This window comes from Pisolithus orientalis (genome assembly GCF_024613125.1).
Source record: "Pisolithus orientalis strain OTSU chromosome Unknown F5J12scaffold_16, whole genome shotgun sequence".
Lineage (NCBI taxonomy): Eukaryota > Fungi > Basidiomycota > Agaricomycetes > Boletales > Pisolithaceae > Pisolithus > Pisolithus orientalis.
Window position 1 is genome coordinate 850,800 of NW_026260797.1, and position 14,108 is coordinate 864,907.

Genomic DNA, 14,108 nt, shown 5'->3' on the forward strand with positions numbered 1-14,108 from the left:
TAGCATATTACATAATTATGATCGGGGGGGCTAGCACATCAACCCCGTCGTCGTCTCACCCAGTCCCCGTCATGGCTGCGGTCGTTGTCGGTGCGCATGACCAGTCCTACGACGAGCCCAAGGTCGATCTCCAAGTCCCATCATGGCAGGACACACTTTTTGGCACAAATCATCAGCCAGACTATCCAGACCAGCCAACTAACACTCCAGACCCGCTGCTCTTCGTTCTCCCGCTTCTCATCGTCCTCTCAACCTTCTTTTTCATTCTGCTGCTATTTCTCATATGTATCATATTCATACGCAAACGTCGCGGTATCTCTCTCGGCGACAGCGACGGCCCAACCGATATGAGTCGAGAAGACTACATCGATGGTGAGGGCGGCTTCGAAGGTGTAGAGTCTCGCTGGCTCGAGAGTGTCGCAGAACCGGTCCGCAGAGAATATCTCAGAGCCAAAGGTATTCTTGCACTCTCCCCTTTCCATCGGCGCAGCCTTCTCATCTCTTCCCCCGCCTTATAGACTACCAACTCCAATATCCTCCCAACTCACAACCAACCGATATCACCTTATCGCAATTTGTATCCATTCAGGAAAAAGGCGTTGCTGCCTGGTCTTTCGAACCAGACGACTTGACCATTAATTCCCTCCTCGTCCATGCCCGTACAGAGATCACTTTCCTTCCCGACCCTGCCACCGCTTCCAGTGTTCAGTCCAACCTCCCGCTTCCCAAGTTAAACGAAGTCTATTATTGGGAGGTCAAAATGTTCGATCTTCCGGAAACCACCACCGTCGCCGTCGGATTGGCAACAAAACCTTACCCAGCTTTCCGGTTGCCCGGTTTCAACCGTCATTCCGTCGCATATCACTCTAACGGTGATAGATGCTATAACTATCCCTTCACCACCACTTCCTTTGGCTCTCCATTAAAAGAGGGCGATGTCCTTGGCGTTGGTTATCGTCCCCGCAGTGGTACAGTTTTCTTCACCAGAAACGGCCGTAAGATGGAGGATGCGTTTGTTGGCTTCAACCGATTCAACCTATTCCCCACCATTGGCGCAGACGGTCCGTGCAGCGTTCATGTGAATCTAGGCCAGGCAGGTTTCGTCTTCATCGAGGCGAACGTCAAGAAGTGGGGGCTAGCGCCCAGTGTCGGAACGCTCGCTCCTCCGCCGGCCTACGGCAGCGAACGTGGTAGCATCCTGCTGGATGTCGGCGGTGGTGTCCGACCTGGTGGGATAACATTTTGCCCTCAGAGTGCGCCCAGCGCTTCATCTATCCGCTCACCTCGGCGTCACCGCCTCAGACGGCCAAAGAGCACACCTTCCAACAGTCTCCCCACATCATCACTCTCACGTGGTACTGGTACTTCTCAGCAGTCGTCGACTCTGCCCCAGCCACCTAGTCCCATTGACGAAGAAACGGATGAAAGCAATGCTGGACCATCAGCTAATCGTGGATACATCTCGTCTACCGATTTACTATTCCATACCCCCCCATTAGAACGCCACCCTCCATTATCATCCGAGGATGAAGGTGGTATACAGGAGGATCCGCACTCACCATCCTCTTCCCGCTCACGATCTTCCGACAGTGAAGATGGTACGAGTAGTCCCTAACCTCCTGAACCTGTAATGCGGTTCGCTTACCCACTCTTTACGATATCCAGGTTCGGACTTGACTATCCAGGTGCATCCACCACCTGATTCGCCCCACACGCCGGACTCTCCAACCCCGAATCAAGATATTCGTCTACAAGCTTTACCCAGTGCTCTCTCGCCGCACCGTGGAGAGATTGACAGCGGGGAGTCGCTTTCAAGGCGCGACCCTCCCGCGTACTCTCCACTGGATGCATACGCTTATCCGGAAGGTGTTCATATTGACTTGCCCGCGGATGTCATAGCTGCTGCGCTAGAAGGGGGCGCGTTGCCTGCCAGCTCGATCGGGCACGGTTCGAGCGCACGATCCGAAAGACGTCGCACTCGGCGGGAGAGACGATAAGGTGGATATATCACGATGGTTAGTTGAGGGGTTCCTCTTGTAATGAGGTACACATCAGTACTCACTGTTATGCTTCATCGCGATTTTAGGGTTCATACGCAAGCTCTGTAACATCGCATCTAGGATAAAGTAATCTCTACTTTTCCACTTACCGACGTCGTACGCTATGTATTATGGACTTATCATTTCACGTCCACCCTTGAACCCAAGACATTGAAACATGGAGGGCGACCCAACGTGTACAAAAGGCTGACAGCGATGTGATTATTCCTTTACAATTGTAGATCTATAATTTTAATTCTGGGCATGCATAGCTCTCCATGAATATGACAGGTTTTGATGTACCATCCAGTAGCCAACTAAGTCCTTTGATGGGGTATACCAAAAGGCATCTTTCTCAAGGCTCTAAGCGTTTGGGGTCCCTTGGGAACAGCGATGCACGTCTGATGTTATTGAGCTTTAAGAAGAGCATCAGCACACGTTCCAGTCCGATTCCACCTCCGCCGTGGGGTGGACAGCCCAAGCAGAAGCCGTCGAGGTAACCTTTCATGCTGTCCGGGTCAACACCTTTGGCTCGCATTTGCTCGCAGAGGAAATCGGGATCGTGGATGCGTTGTGCGCCCGACATGATCTCTTCCCCCCTCATGAAGAAGTCGTATGAATTAGAAAGCGTCTGGAGACATGGTTATAATCAGGAAATTTGGGGTAAACTCGAGACTCACGGGGTCTTCTGGGTCAGGCATAGTATAGAATGGTCGAAGGGCCAGAGGGAACTTGTCGACGATAAAGTAGTCAGTATCGTATTTGGCTCTGACGATGCGTCCAAGTCTCTTCTCGTTTTCCGTGCTGGTCTCCTTGTCAAAGAAACCAACGGAAGAACAGTGGTTGAAGACGCTTACTTGATATCATCCAACGCCTCTCGATCAACCCCGTCTTCAACGAGCAGATCGACAGCTTCTTTGAACGTCAGAACGGGTGTCTCCTCCTTCCACTTAAATTCCTCTGCTTCAAACTGTTGCCTCACCACCGCAATTTCGTGTCGATATTTCTCCTTCAAGCCTTTGAAGATCGCTTTGAACATGCCGTCGATCAAATCGCGGACCTCATGATAGTGCTCCTCGATCGCCATTTCCAAATCGAGGCCGACGAACTCGGTCATATGGCGATGAGTGTTGGAATCTTCAGCACGAAAAACAGGGGCAATTTCGTAAACTCGCTCGAAGTCTGCTGCGATTGCCATTTGCTTTGCTAGTTGGGGAGACTGTGCGAGATAGGCTTTGCCTAGCATGAAAGATGAGAAGCAGAAGTTGAAGAGTTTGAAAAAAGGCATACCCTTGAAGTAATCGACTTTGAAAACGGAAGCTCCAGATTCTGTGGCAGATCCTTGAAGCTTAGGGCTGTGAATTTCTATGAAGCCGTTCGCGTTCAAATAATCGCGGTACAAATTCCCGATAGCATGCTGGAGCTTGAAGATAGCCTGATTCGTTGTCGTCTGATGCCAACGTCAGATGTCCGAGTAAGAACAGAAGGATTAAACACGCACGCGAAGATCCAATACACGGTTGTTTAGGCGTGTGTCGAGTAACACTTTGTTGAACTGCCCCTCTACTTCTGGAGCGGTCTCAGATCGAGAGGCATCTTCAAGCGAAAATGGCAAACGGCTTTCGATGCCAGACAAGAGCCAAAGCTTCCAATCCGAGTGTCACAACAAGTTCAAAAAGCGTTGATTACTGTCGCTCACTTCTACAATGTGAATCTCGACCTCGCTAACGGAAGCGCTTTTGATCGGCTCTGGACTCTTCTTCACGACACCCTCCACAAGGACGATGCTTTCGTCGGCGAGAGAACCTGCCCACTTAACCATTTGCTTGCTGATCGTATCCTTGGTGACCGACATTAACGCCTGGACAGTATTCGTGCGTTGCCGTAAATTGAGGAAGACCATTTTGTTTCCCTGAAGACGGGACGTCTGGATTCGTGCGCGAAGGAGAACCTGCTTCCCATCGTCTTGAGCAGTTAGGGTCGATATATCAGTACGTTCGCGATTTTGGCGCGACTGCGATTGATGCATTGGGAGCTTGCCATATCGGCCAACGGAATAATCCTGTAGAGGATGAGCGCATGACAGCCAAGATGTGAGGAACACCCTTGCCTCGTCTGCAGCCGCACGAGCCTGTTCTGCTTCCATTGCTTTGGCCGCCTTCTCGGCCTTTTTCTTTGCCTTTTCTGCCTCCTTGGCCGCCTTCTTCAGAGCACTCTTGGTAGGGGCATCACCGCCATCCGCGCTAGACATTGGATTAATAGGTTGAAAGAAACTAATTATCGCTGATGGGCCTGCAGCGAGTCACTGATTACTTTCAGCCAGTTATCTCATGATTGCTTACATAAGTCATAACATATCGTTTGTCTCGAGGTTTCGTGATCTCGACTTTATTTAAGTAGAGGACTTATTCTTGTCGATCGCAGCTGGAACCATCCATACTTGCTTGTCATGCAAATGGCTCTACCATAGATGACTGTCGTCTGTAAACGCCCTTCAATGTCCCGAACAGTGCTTGCACCGGATAACACCGGTCTATTACCGACTTCCCGATTTGAGGCTGCGCCAAGTCTTAGCCTTTCTCAGTAGTGAAAGCCTGAAACACCTGAAAAACTCAACTTACACCCCGACTTTCACTATCCCGACCACTTTCCTTCTGTTTTTCTTGTAGTAATAATGCTGGCCACCACTGCCGTTCGTCGTTCCACTGCTGTCTTTCGTAGTACAGCATCGCTGTCGACGTGGGGTGCCGTGCCCGCCGGTCCACCCGACGCAATCTTGGGTGAGTGCTGTTTGATGCACATTCCCGAACGCGCACACTGAACTCCAACGAGGTATCACGGAGGCCTTCAAGGCCGACAAAGATCCCCGCAAAATTAATCTAGGCGTGGGTGCCTACAGAGACGAAAACGGAAAGCCGTACGTCCTGAATGTAGTAAAGAAGGTCGGGCGTCTGGTGTCTATGCTATCTATGTCCGTCTGAAATGCCGTTCAGGCAGAGGAAAGGATTGCAGCTGCTAAAATGGACAAGGAATACCTTCCCATCACCGGTCTTGCATCTTTCACCCAGAATGCGGCGAAGCTTGCCTACGGCGCAGATAGTGAGCCCTTGAAACAGAACGCGGTTGGTCGCCATTGTCGTAGCCACAAAAAAGACACAAGGTCTAAACTAACTATGGTTGTCAGATCGCTATTGCACAATCCATCTCCGGAACTGGAGCTCTTAGAATTGGTGGTGCTTTCATGGCAAGGCATTACCCCCACATTAAAGCTATATACCTCCCCACCCCGACCTGGGGAAACCACATACCTCTCTTTAAAGATTCTGGCCTAGAAGTGCACCGTTATAGGTATTTCGACAGCAAGACCGTGGGTTTGGACTTTGCGGGTATGAAGGAGGACCTCAAGGTTTGGTCGGTTTTGTGTGTTCGAGTGACTTCGGCTCAGATAGTTTGCTGTAGAATGCACCTGAGGGCGCTATCGTGTTGCTCCACGCTTGTGCACACAATCCTACCGGGGTCGACCTCACACAACAGCAGTGGAAGGAACTGTCCGACCTCGTCGCCGAAAAGCAGCTCTTTCCATTCTTTGACATGGCTTACCAGGGTTTTGCTTCCGGGTCCACGGATCGTGATGCATTTGCTGTCCGTCATTTCGTCTCACAAGGTCACCGCATTGCTCTCTGCCAATCATTTGCTAAAAACATGGGTCTGTATGGTGAACGGGTGGGCGCGTTCTCGTTGACGACACAGAACGAAGAAGAGAGGAAGCGAGTTGACAGTCAAATTAAGATCATCATTCGTCCGATGTTCTCGAATCCTCCGCTTCACGGTGCCCATATTGCCAACACCATTTTGTCTGACCCGGAACTTTACCAGGAATGGGAAGGTGAAGTGAAGGGTATGGCTGGCCGCATCATCAACATGAGAGAAAGGCTGTATGATCTTTTGACTCATGAATTGAAGACTCCAGGAGAGTGGGGTCACATCAAGAGCCAGATTGGCATGTTCAGGTGTGGGAGACAGAGAACTTTCTTAATCCTAATATTGACTTCGCATCTAGCTTTACTGGACTACAGACTGAACAATGCAAAGCTCTTGCGGAGAAGGCACATATTTACATGACGATGGACGGACGTATCTCGATGGCTGGCTTGAACGGCAGTAACATCGAGTACTTCGCTCAAAGCATGAACGCTGCAGTTAGAGGCAACCTGTGATTTTCCTGGAATAGATGCTGATAATGTTATGGCTTTCATATTATTTATTTCCCTTGGGAGGACTTGCTACTCAGTGAAATGCAGTATGCATCGGGCACCCAGCACCAGCACCCCTCGAATTTTTGAACGTTGATGGTGGCGAATCACTTGATTGCGTGCCGTGTCTCTGCACGTACTGTGACTTTGTTCAGGCTCTTAGTGCGGGAAACTCCGATGTACTTAAATACCACGTCCATCTTTCTTTCTACCTACATATGCTGACTCTCGAGCAGCCCACGGGTGTGCGGTGCCAATCGTGAGCTTCGTGGTCAATTTAGAGGTTGAAGGCTACGGATAGTAGGTCAGACAGCTAATGCTTTGCACTGTGCGAAGGTGCTTCCCCATCCACGCCTTGAGCTGACGGCAGGACGACACCTCGCTGCGAATCATTCTTTCATTATCCCCTATCATCCCTCCAACGTTTCCCACTGCTGCGACCACTTGGCACTCCACAATCTGGGGCAACACCGTATAGATGCCTTCACTAAGTGATGAGCTCACGGTCGCGGATTCAGCTTCAGCTAGACCCACCTCTGACTTCGAGGGTGTTGACTGCGAGGCAACAACTGAGTAAGTATCGCCCGCGGACGCCAGCTCGGCTACGCGTGGATCGAGCGTGTGTTCACCCTCGGAAGAAGTCAGTGACGTCAATCACGAGAATCCGCCTTCATCGGGAGTTGCACCTTCCAATCGTCGGAGAGTGTTTGAGGGAATTTACCGTATTTTCCGCGTAATCAGCATGATGGCACTTGGTTTAATACGGGTAACATCCCACCCTGCCACCCGCCTTCAAATCCTCAGACCGGTTTCCCTGCCTTGTTCAAATGATGGATGGCTCCATATCGCGTCCTCCGTCTTCGCAGGTTAACTGTCAGCGATCCTTCAACCCTGCAAAACATCTCACGCTGCAGCCAACGGGTACGGAAGCTTTCCCGTCTACCTTTGATGGCCTGGGATTGTGGAGTGAAGGAGAAGGAAAAGAGTTGGATTCGAATCCGCATCTCGCGGAAAACTTCCAAGTTCCACAAGACTCAGAGATGCATGGAGCGGGAATGGCCATCCGCACACCTCCACTGTCTGGGGACCAATCCCCCCTACTCCGCCACACGCTCCCAACGAGGCATTCTAATGGCATCATGCAGCGCATTAGGAGGGCTGGGGCCCGCATCAAAAGCTTGGTTAGGCGTCAAAAAAGGAGTACGGATAGTGGTGGATTGATTCGAAGTAGTAGTTCTGGAGTCGCCATGGTGCCTGGGAGTGACGATGGAAGTGTCGAAATTGCCGCTCCGCTCCTTCATGGCAAATTTCCTTCTACATCGCTTCCACCTCAGATTCCTCCTCTTAGCTTCGATGACGGGGGTACACCGAGTGAAGAGGCAGAGGCGAGCCCCGAACGGTTACCCAAACTAATTCTCTACCGCAGCCCCTCCAAACGTGCCTCTACCAGTGGCTCTGTTCCTTCGCGGGAAGGGAGGACTAGCAGGACGTTTAAGCGGCTTTCTCTTGCCACATAAAACGACCGTGGATCCACTTCCTAGTAGACTCGCGAGTATGTTTGTTGGTATGTTACTCTTTTAGTCCTTCCTATACACCCAATATCCATGCCATGGATTTTTTTACCCTCGTATCCTACCTTGTACCCCATTTAATGGGTCAGTTACGCACCCTATTGCTTGTTACCGGTGTCCTCCAGGTTGGCTGACACCTTACTTGTATTAGTGCTATAGCCGCTCGGCGAAGTAGGCAGCATCGGAATTATTTTGCACAGCGGCCTTGACGTATCGTGCATGACATTCCCGGACCCATAGTATTGTGAATCTGTTGTCTTCTTGATGGCCTAGACACACCCCTCGGAGTAGGCGATACTACGTTGTCAAGCGGCAGAACAAGAGTAGTAGGGACCGCGCGTATGGAATGGAAGTCGGTTAATCAGGATGCCTTCATTAATATGACAGAACAATGGCGTCGGTCTGCAATTGTCCAAATAAGGCAGGTAGTAACAAAGAACAAAACCTCTCTTGCAACGGCATTCAATGCCTCCGGCTGAGGGACCGGGGCGGTTGTCAATATAAGTTCGGTGAGACCACAGGCTCTCATCACGTTCACTCCCACTCTTCCTGTCTGCAGTCTCCTTCAACCAGCCGTGCAGGACCGCGCGCTTTTTGGACTTCTCCAGTCGAAACCTTCACGTTTGATACGTCTTTGAGAATCATGCTGGCCGATCTTTCGAAAGCCACCACCCTCTACCTTACACCGATCCTAATGCTTACAGCTGTATTCCTCATACTTTTTGCATACCTCTCACCCGCTGCCATGCTCCACGGCCAGGTCGCCCTCCTTACAGTGACACCATCCACCGTATTGACTCAGCCAGGGTCGAATCAACAAGTGGATGGTCCCACACTGTTTGCGGGACTGCTAGGTCAGTGATCGTCTGCTTGTCATCGAATGCAGAGCCCATGGCGGCGACAGGATCATGTTCGAAGCCTAACAATGCTGCGGGGCTCACCTGCGCCATGCCCTCTATTACCCCAACCTACAGTCCGTTTTCTCAATCACCATTGCACATGTTCCCTTCTGAGCGCACTCTACAGATATGTCAGTGTTCACTTCCAATACTCCCAGTTCCGTTCTAGCAGCCCCTCCTGCAACGACCCCGGCGTTCCTCGCTGTTGCACTAGGATTCACAATCGTCTTCTTCGTTATGTATACTGCCATATCCTTCCGACACTTAATGGGGAAGGCAGGAGGTTACTGGGAGAAACCAGTTGTGCAAAGGGTATCTGCCTGGATTGGGATCTGTTCCTTCTTGGTTGGTAAGTGCTACAGTTTTAGGCTTGACAATGACGAAGATCCGATATGCTCTCTTTTAGGCCTTGCATCTTTCCTTATAATTCGCATGTACTTCGGAAAGGCGGTCTCTGACTTTAATCAAAGTATCCAAGGGCAAGGGACTAACGGGCCTCAACTCATCGCAAATACGAGCAATGCCTTTACCAGTAAGTGCCAGTCGTCCGCACAGCCATCTCGAAGAGTGACGCGCTTGGCCAGTGGTCTGGGTTGGATATGCATTCTTTGCCATTCCTGTCATCGTCTCGCTGGCAAAGTTGCATGTTCTTGCAACGAAATAATGCATGACATTTTACGCGTACACTGAGCATGTAGACTTTTCAAAGACGGACATCAAGCACACTATTTTAGTTTTTTTTTTTTGGATGTGGTATTAGGCATGTATGTAGTAGGACTTTCAGACGCCCTGCATAATTTTGGTCGGCGCCTGAAAAACTCGCTGAAAAGATTTTATTTTTCACTCAAACCCTCGTGCTTCTTGCTTTCCCCTCGGTTTGACCGCAACGTACCAGGTGAGTAGTTAGCGTTCTTCGATATTTTTTCCCCCCAAGTATCCTGGGACATACGATGAGTGTTGTATAATCAACCACCAACTGGCACCTCTTAGTCGACTTGATACCGTTCATCCAACTCAGGCTGTACTGTATCACTGACATGAATGACTTTCTGATAATTCCTTCATTTCGTCTCACTCGCCGTGTCGGCATTTGCTGACGTCCGAGTTCTCTTTACAGTATTTTCAGAGGTGACTGCACTTGTCAGTCTAAACATCATAGGAATCCCAAATCACCACCCGATGTACCCGCGTCCAACCCACGTCTAGCATGTGTTCGTGTATGACTATCAGTTATCATGTCGTACGTCTGCCGTAGCGAGTAATCCTATCTTGCTTTTGATGAACCACTGAGTGTATTGTCCTTGTTCTTGCCTCTGTTCGACGATGCCGTCCTGGTATGTTCTAACCGTTGACAAACGGCAACGCCAGAGTAAATCAATACTGTCACAATAGCTGATTCAACAATCACCCGAACCCTCGCGGCTCTCCGGCGCCCGAGGAGATTGACATCGCCAGCGCACCCGTGGAAACTTTGCTTGTCAAGCTTGCCGCTAGCGAGTGGCTGTCATTTAGTGTCACCACTGCATTCTATAAGGTTCTCCCCAACTTGTAGTTGTCTCGCCCATCCGAACCCGATGCAGAGCATTTGCCCTCTCTTAGGTCAACTACTTGACGGAAATATTTGTCCAGCGTGCTTTGGCTCGTGCCACTGAGCTTGACCAGTACTTGAAGAAAAGCGCAAAAGTTACTGGTCTGCTACGTGGCTTGTCTGTTTCCCTCGAAAGACCGATTGTGTATCAAGGGCTTGGAGACAACCATGGGATATGTATCTTGGATTGAGAAGGATGTGGACAACAGTGCAATTCTTGTCGATATCCTATACGACTGTGGAGCAGTCGTCCCGTTCGTAGGCACGAATGTGCCTCAAACACAGATGACAAGTTACCATGGGTGTACTCTACGGCTTGTCATCTTTTACTGGTGGGGAGAAAAACTTAACAATACACGCGGTAGAACAAGTACTTCGCACAAGCGGTTTGTGACGTCTGGCGGTTCTTCCGGTGGCGAGGTAATTCCCTCGCTCCTAGGCTTACTTCTAACCCTCGCATTGCAGTTCCATTCGCATTTCGGCTCCTTTTTGCAGTGTCTATGGCCTGTAACCTTCCTACGACCGTGTCCCATATGGTGGTGCAGTGAGTTCCATAGAAGGGTAGAATTCGATTCTGTCCGACCATGGCTAGGAGATCCACTCGCAGTGCGCGAGCACCGGAATCATGAGAAACACAAGTTGGCAAATCACGGACATGGCAAGGACCTTTGCTTTGCAATCATGTGGGATGATGAAGTAGTCATCCACCTGTCAAGAGAGCACTTGAAATGACGAAGGCGACGTAATCCTTTTTCCTGTCTCAGGTCGCTTTCTCCTAATTATTTCGGTTGTAGGGTGGATGCCCTTCAAGTACCGGGGACTGTCTGAAGCTGTCGTACGTGCGCCGTCTTAGTGTCTGTCGGTTACCTCCGAATCTGAAGCATTTCTTCAGTTCAATATTCGGCGTTCAGGTGTGGTAGAAGACATTTGCGGTCGCTACGTCGGCTACTAGGGAGCCCCTCATCCACATCATGTTACCTTTTACCGCTGTTCCGGAAGCAGAGTGGAATGACGGCTCATCAACTCTGGCAAGTTCAGTGTCAGCTTTCAGTTACACTGATTACGCCTCAATGTGCAGCGTGTTGGATTTCACTTCCTCGGTCACAAGTGCCGACCCGGACTTGGACGCAAAGCGGCTTCCCCATCATGTATAGACACTTTTAGACTAAGAAACAGAATCATGTTTGTGTCCATCAGGAAGCAAAAAAATGGTTTAAACTTGTTTAAACCTGTCACTGACTGGTCGTGACCGCGATTCCGTCATTTCCTGTCCCTCTGATGTCCCTCTGCTGGGCATCCCCCTCGTATAATCGTTCGAATTTATGTCTGCATAGGTGAGTCGCAAACGTCCCAAAACGCCCCCGTTTGTTTGCAGCTAGGCAGAAATTGTGAGTTCCGCTCTCAAAGGGTGAATGAAATTTATGGTTTTATGTTACATATCGATACGAACATGGATATGAGTGTCGACTAAAGTTTGGATAAAGGCAATGCCTCGTTGATAAAAATCCCTGCGGCTCCCATGCCGCTGCCTACACACATGGATGTACACAATACTTTTTCGTGCCTCCTGCGTAGTTCTGCGAGGCCAGTGACTACTTGTCGCACGCCCGCTAGGATGAAAGAAACATGAGTGAGAGTTGTATTACAACGACGAGAAACACACTCATTCCGAGAGGATGCGACAGGGCAATAGCACCGCCACTAGGTAAGAGTCAAATCAGTGACTCGGAAGCCACGCGATCTAGCTTACTTTGGATTAATCTTGTCCATAGGAATGTTGAGTTCTTCTACGCAATATGCAAATTGTGACGCGAATGCTTCGTTGATCTACGGATGGTCAGCGCAAGGAAACAAGACGCTAAGATACCATCTACCTCATAAACGTTGATATCCTCTTTGGAAAGACCGAACTGAGCCAAGACTTTGGGTATAGCCACTATCGGGCCGATACCCATGTGTCTCGGTTCGACTACCTATGCTATGTGATTAGCATCACCTGCACGGCTCAGATGCTTACGTACCGACAACAGCGCTCCCAACCCATTTCCCGACGATATCCATTCCCTCTCGTTGTGCACGCTCCCTTGTGGTAAGGATGCAAATTGCAGCCCCGTCGCCAATACCGCTTGCATTACCAGCCGTTGTAGACCCCTCGCCCCAGTCGGGAAAGACCGGCTTTAGAGCAGACAGGCCTTCCACCGTCACTCCAGGACGAATTGTATCGTCGACTGAGATAACGCTACCCCGAACCTCGATTGGTAAGATTTCTTCGGAAAATATGCCATTCGCAAGGGCCTGTTTCAAGGAGCTTGTATATATACCGGGGCTCGAGGCTTGAATACATACCTGGCTAGCTCGCGTGTGCGAAATCAATGCATACATGTCCTGTTTCTCTCGGGAAACGCGGTACGTCTGAGCGACCATCTCGGCGGTCCACCCCATGGGCTATAAAGCATTCTGCAAGTAATTCATCGCATACGGATTGAAAGAGGTTACCTGAATGCAATCATGAGCTTGGTGATTCTTGTCTACTGCCTCAGATATCAAAGGGGTGGGACGAGGACTGTGCCAACGTGTTGGAATGCACGGAAAGGACGAGCAAATCTTAAAAAACAGGCTCGACGTACTTCAGCGTCATATTTTCAACGCCGACTGCAAAGCCGAGCGATATTTCGCGAGACTGAATAGCTTGTGCAATGTATCGAATGGCCATGAGTCCAGATGAGCACAATCTGTTTAGAGCCGTGATGGGCACATGGTGTGGTATACCGGCAGCTAATGCAGCCGCTCTCGATGCATAGGCAGGGGAGGGTGGATGACATGTAGCTTGAAGAGGGTAGTGAGTACAAGAACACCCCGATAGTTATTGCGCAGCCGTTACCGACGCAGATGTCGTCTATTTTACTGGGATCCAACTTAGTCTTCTCGAGCGCGGCCTAGGGGGAACTAGTAAGTCGAATGCTCAAGTGGTGGGAGCGTCGAACACGCCTTGAACATGGCCTGCATCATTTCGTCCACGGGAACATCTTTGAACTGGCCTTTCTTCGCCCTCCCCATCGCCGTACGCTTCGCAAACGTTATGACAACATCGTCGGGATGTTTCTCGAGAATCGCGGGCAGCCCATTGGCAGCTCGCGTAGACATGTTGCGCATGGTCAGTGAAGCGAGGCCAAGGCGAAGCGGGGGAGCGGGAAGCATGACGAAGTAGACAAGAGGCAAGACTGACGCCGTAGGGGGGCCTCTGAGTCGTACTATGCTACCACACCAGCAACACAGTATATTAAATGTGCTCTAGCTGGCCGTTGCATGGTGCGGCCAGAATTACAAAGTGCAGGTACTGAAGTACGCTACTCATGGAGCAGGAGAACGAACGCGTAGAGGTAGCTGGGTAGCAGGGGTCGGTCACCGATCTACTGTGTCTGCTGCTGGAATGACATACTTCAGTTCCGTTGTTCCTTCTTAGAGTCCCGTCTGAGTCGTGAGATGATGCTGTCGTAGCAGCTTCTGCACGCGTGGTGGGCAAGTTTGGGTTGTCCGCAGCCGGGGCAATGGACGATGTCTGGCAGAGGGATAAGTAAGGAATGTATACGACGTGCAAAGACTGACTCAGTTTGTCTTTGAGACCCTTGTGCGCACTGCGCATGGCTTTGCGCGAGTGGGACACTTTTTTCTTGGGGACAGCGAGCACGATGGGCGGGAGTAATTCCCATAATGATTGGAGAGTAGGCAAGGCCAAACTGAGGGAGAACGTCCGCCAT

At 50.4% G+C, this 14,108-nt stretch overlaps 7 protein-coding genes across 7 annotated transcripts; 4 read left to right on the forward strand and 3 right to left on the reverse strand.

Annotated features, from left to right (window-relative positions):
- Nucleotides 1-71: 71 nt before the first annotated feature.
- Nucleotides 72-1,997, forward strand: F5J12DRAFT_783323 (concanavalin A-like lectin/glucanase domain-containing protein; the record flags this gene model as incomplete). The annotated part of the gene is made up of 3 exons (XM_051742833.1): nt 72-456; nt 519-1,598; nt 1,666-1,997. The coding sequence occupies 3 exons, from the start codon at nt 72-74 to the stop codon at nt 1,995-1,997; spliced, it is 1,797 nt and encodes a 598-aa protein (XP_051599619.1).
- A 125-nt stretch (nt 1,998-2,122) lies between these two features.
- On the reverse strand, nt 2,123-4,375 carry F5J12DRAFT_134976 (uncharacterized protein). Its single transcript, XM_051738100.1, has 7 exons — nt 4,150-4,375; nt 3,739-4,101; nt 3,541-3,684; nt 3,330-3,489; nt 2,897-3,278; nt 2,720-2,843; nt 2,123-2,670 (listed from the first exon to the last, which is right to left on the reverse strand). The coding sequence occupies exons 1-7, from the start codon at nt 4,288-4,290 to the stop codon at nt 2,395-2,397; spliced, it is 1,590 nt and encodes a 529-aa protein (XP_051599620.1). The 5' UTR covers nt 4,291-4,375; the 3' UTR covers nt 2,123-2,394.
- Nucleotide 4,376: 1 nt separating this feature from the next.
- On the forward strand, nt 4,377-6,429 carry F5J12DRAFT_134971 (pyridoxal phosphate-dependent transferase). Its single transcript, XM_051738099.1, has 6 exons — nt 4,377-4,819; nt 4,872-4,981; nt 5,033-5,161; nt 5,224-5,445; nt 5,499-6,049; nt 6,100-6,429. Exons 1-6 carry the CDS (start codon nt 4,714-4,716, stop codon nt 6,254-6,256), a joined length of 1,275 nt encoding a protein of 424 aa, XP_051599621.1. The 5' UTR covers nt 4,377-4,713; the 3' UTR covers nt 6,257-6,429.
- A 1,866-nt stretch (nt 6,430-8,295) lies between these two features.
- On the forward strand, nt 8,296-9,612 carry F5J12DRAFT_836118 (uncharacterized protein). Its single transcript, XM_051745957.1, has 5 exons — nt 8,296-8,717; nt 8,768-8,836; nt 8,890-9,111; nt 9,169-9,294; nt 9,347-9,612. The coding sequence occupies exons 1-5, from the start codon at nt 8,507-8,509 to the stop codon at nt 9,424-9,426; spliced, it is 708 nt and encodes a 235-aa protein (XP_051599622.1). The 5' UTR covers nt 8,296-8,506; the 3' UTR covers nt 9,427-9,612.
- A 502-nt stretch (nt 9,613-10,114) lies between these two features.
- Nucleotides 10,115-11,547, forward strand: F5J12DRAFT_836128 (uncharacterized protein). The gene is made up of 2 exons (XM_051745958.1): nt 10,115-11,185; nt 11,243-11,547. Exon 1 carries the CDS (start codon nt 10,519-10,521, stop codon nt 11,080-11,082), a length of 564 nt encoding a protein of 187 aa, XP_051599623.1. The 5' UTR covers nt 10,115-10,518; the 3' UTR covers nt 11,083-11,185; nt 11,243-11,547.
- A 195-nt stretch (nt 11,548-11,742) lies between these two features.
- Nucleotides 11,743-13,583, reverse strand: F5J12DRAFT_836132 (3-ketoacyl-CoA thiolase). The gene is made up of 10 exons (XM_051745959.1): nt 13,339-13,583; nt 13,232-13,286; nt 12,978-13,176; nt 12,847-12,913; nt 12,697-12,795; nt 12,370-12,645; nt 12,225-12,320; nt 12,101-12,177; nt 12,014-12,051; nt 11,743-11,960 (listed from the first exon to the last, which is right to left on the reverse strand). The coding sequence occupies exons 1-10, from the start codon at nt 13,546-13,548 to the stop codon at nt 11,818-11,820; spliced, it is 1,260 nt and encodes a 419-aa protein (XP_051599624.1). The 5' UTR covers nt 13,549-13,583; the 3' UTR covers nt 11,743-11,817.
- Nucleotides 13,584-13,835: 252 nt separating this feature from the next.
- Nucleotides 13,836-14,056, reverse strand: F5J12DRAFT_679717 (ribosomal protein L32p; the record flags this gene model as incomplete). The annotated part of the gene is made up of 2 exons (XM_051740225.1): nt 13,836-13,909; nt 13,957-14,056. Coding segments are annotated over 2 exons (174 nt in total), but the record flags the coding sequence as incomplete, so codon positions are not given.
- Nucleotides 14,057-14,108: the final 52 nt, after the last annotated feature.

Coding starts and splice junctions, on each gene's coding strand:
- F5J12DRAFT_134976 (XM_051738100.1), bottom strand. CDS start 4,290: ATGTCTAGCGCGGATGGCGGTGATGCCCCTACCAAGAGTGCTCTGAAG. Junction 3,685..3,738: donor TCGAGATTCACATTGTAGAA/GTGAGCGACAGT, acceptor TCGGATTGGAAG/CTTTGGCTCTTGTCTGGCAT. Junction 3,490..3,540: donor ACCGTGTATTGGATCTTCGC/GTGCGTGTTTAA, acceptor CGTTGGCATCAG/ACGACAACGAATCAGGCTAT.
- F5J12DRAFT_134971 (XM_051738099.1), top strand. CDS start 4,714: ATGCTGGCCACCACTGCCGTTCGTCGTTCCACTGCTGTCTTTCGTAGT. Junction 4,982..5,032: donor TCCTGAATGTAGTAAAGAAG/GTCGGGCGTCTG, acceptor AATGCCGTTCAG/GCAGAGGAAAGGATTGCAGC. Junction 5,446..5,498: donor GTATGAAGGAGGACCTCAAG/GTTTGGTCGGTT, acceptor AGTTTGCTGTAG/AATGCACCTGAGGGCGCTAT.
- F5J12DRAFT_836118 (XM_051745957.1), top strand. CDS start 8,507: ATGCTGGCCGATCTTTCGAAAGCCACCACCCTCTACCTTACACCGATC. Junction 8,718..8,767: donor ACTGTTTGCGGGACTGCTAG/GTCAGTGATCGT, acceptor TGGCGGCGACAG/GATCATGTTCGAAGCCTAAC. Junction 9,295..9,346: donor TACGAGCAATGCCTTTACCA/GTAAGTGCCAGT, acceptor GCGCTTGGCCAG/TGGTCTGGGTTGGATATGCA.
- F5J12DRAFT_836128 (XM_051745958.1), top strand. CDS start 10,519: ATGGGATATGTATCTTGGATTGAGAAGGATGTGGACAACAGTGCAATT.
- F5J12DRAFT_836132 (XM_051745959.1), bottom strand. CDS start 13,548: ATGCTTCCCGCTCCCCCGCTTCGCCTTGGCCTCGCTTCACTGACCATG. Junction 13,287..13,338: donor TGATGCAGGCCATGTTCAAG/GCGTGTTCGACG, acceptor AGTTCCCCCTAG/GCCGCGCTCGAGAAGACTAA. Junction 12,796..12,846: donor AAGCTCATGATTGCATTCAG/GTAACCTCTTTC, acceptor AATGCTTTATAG/CCCATGGGGTGGACCGCCGA.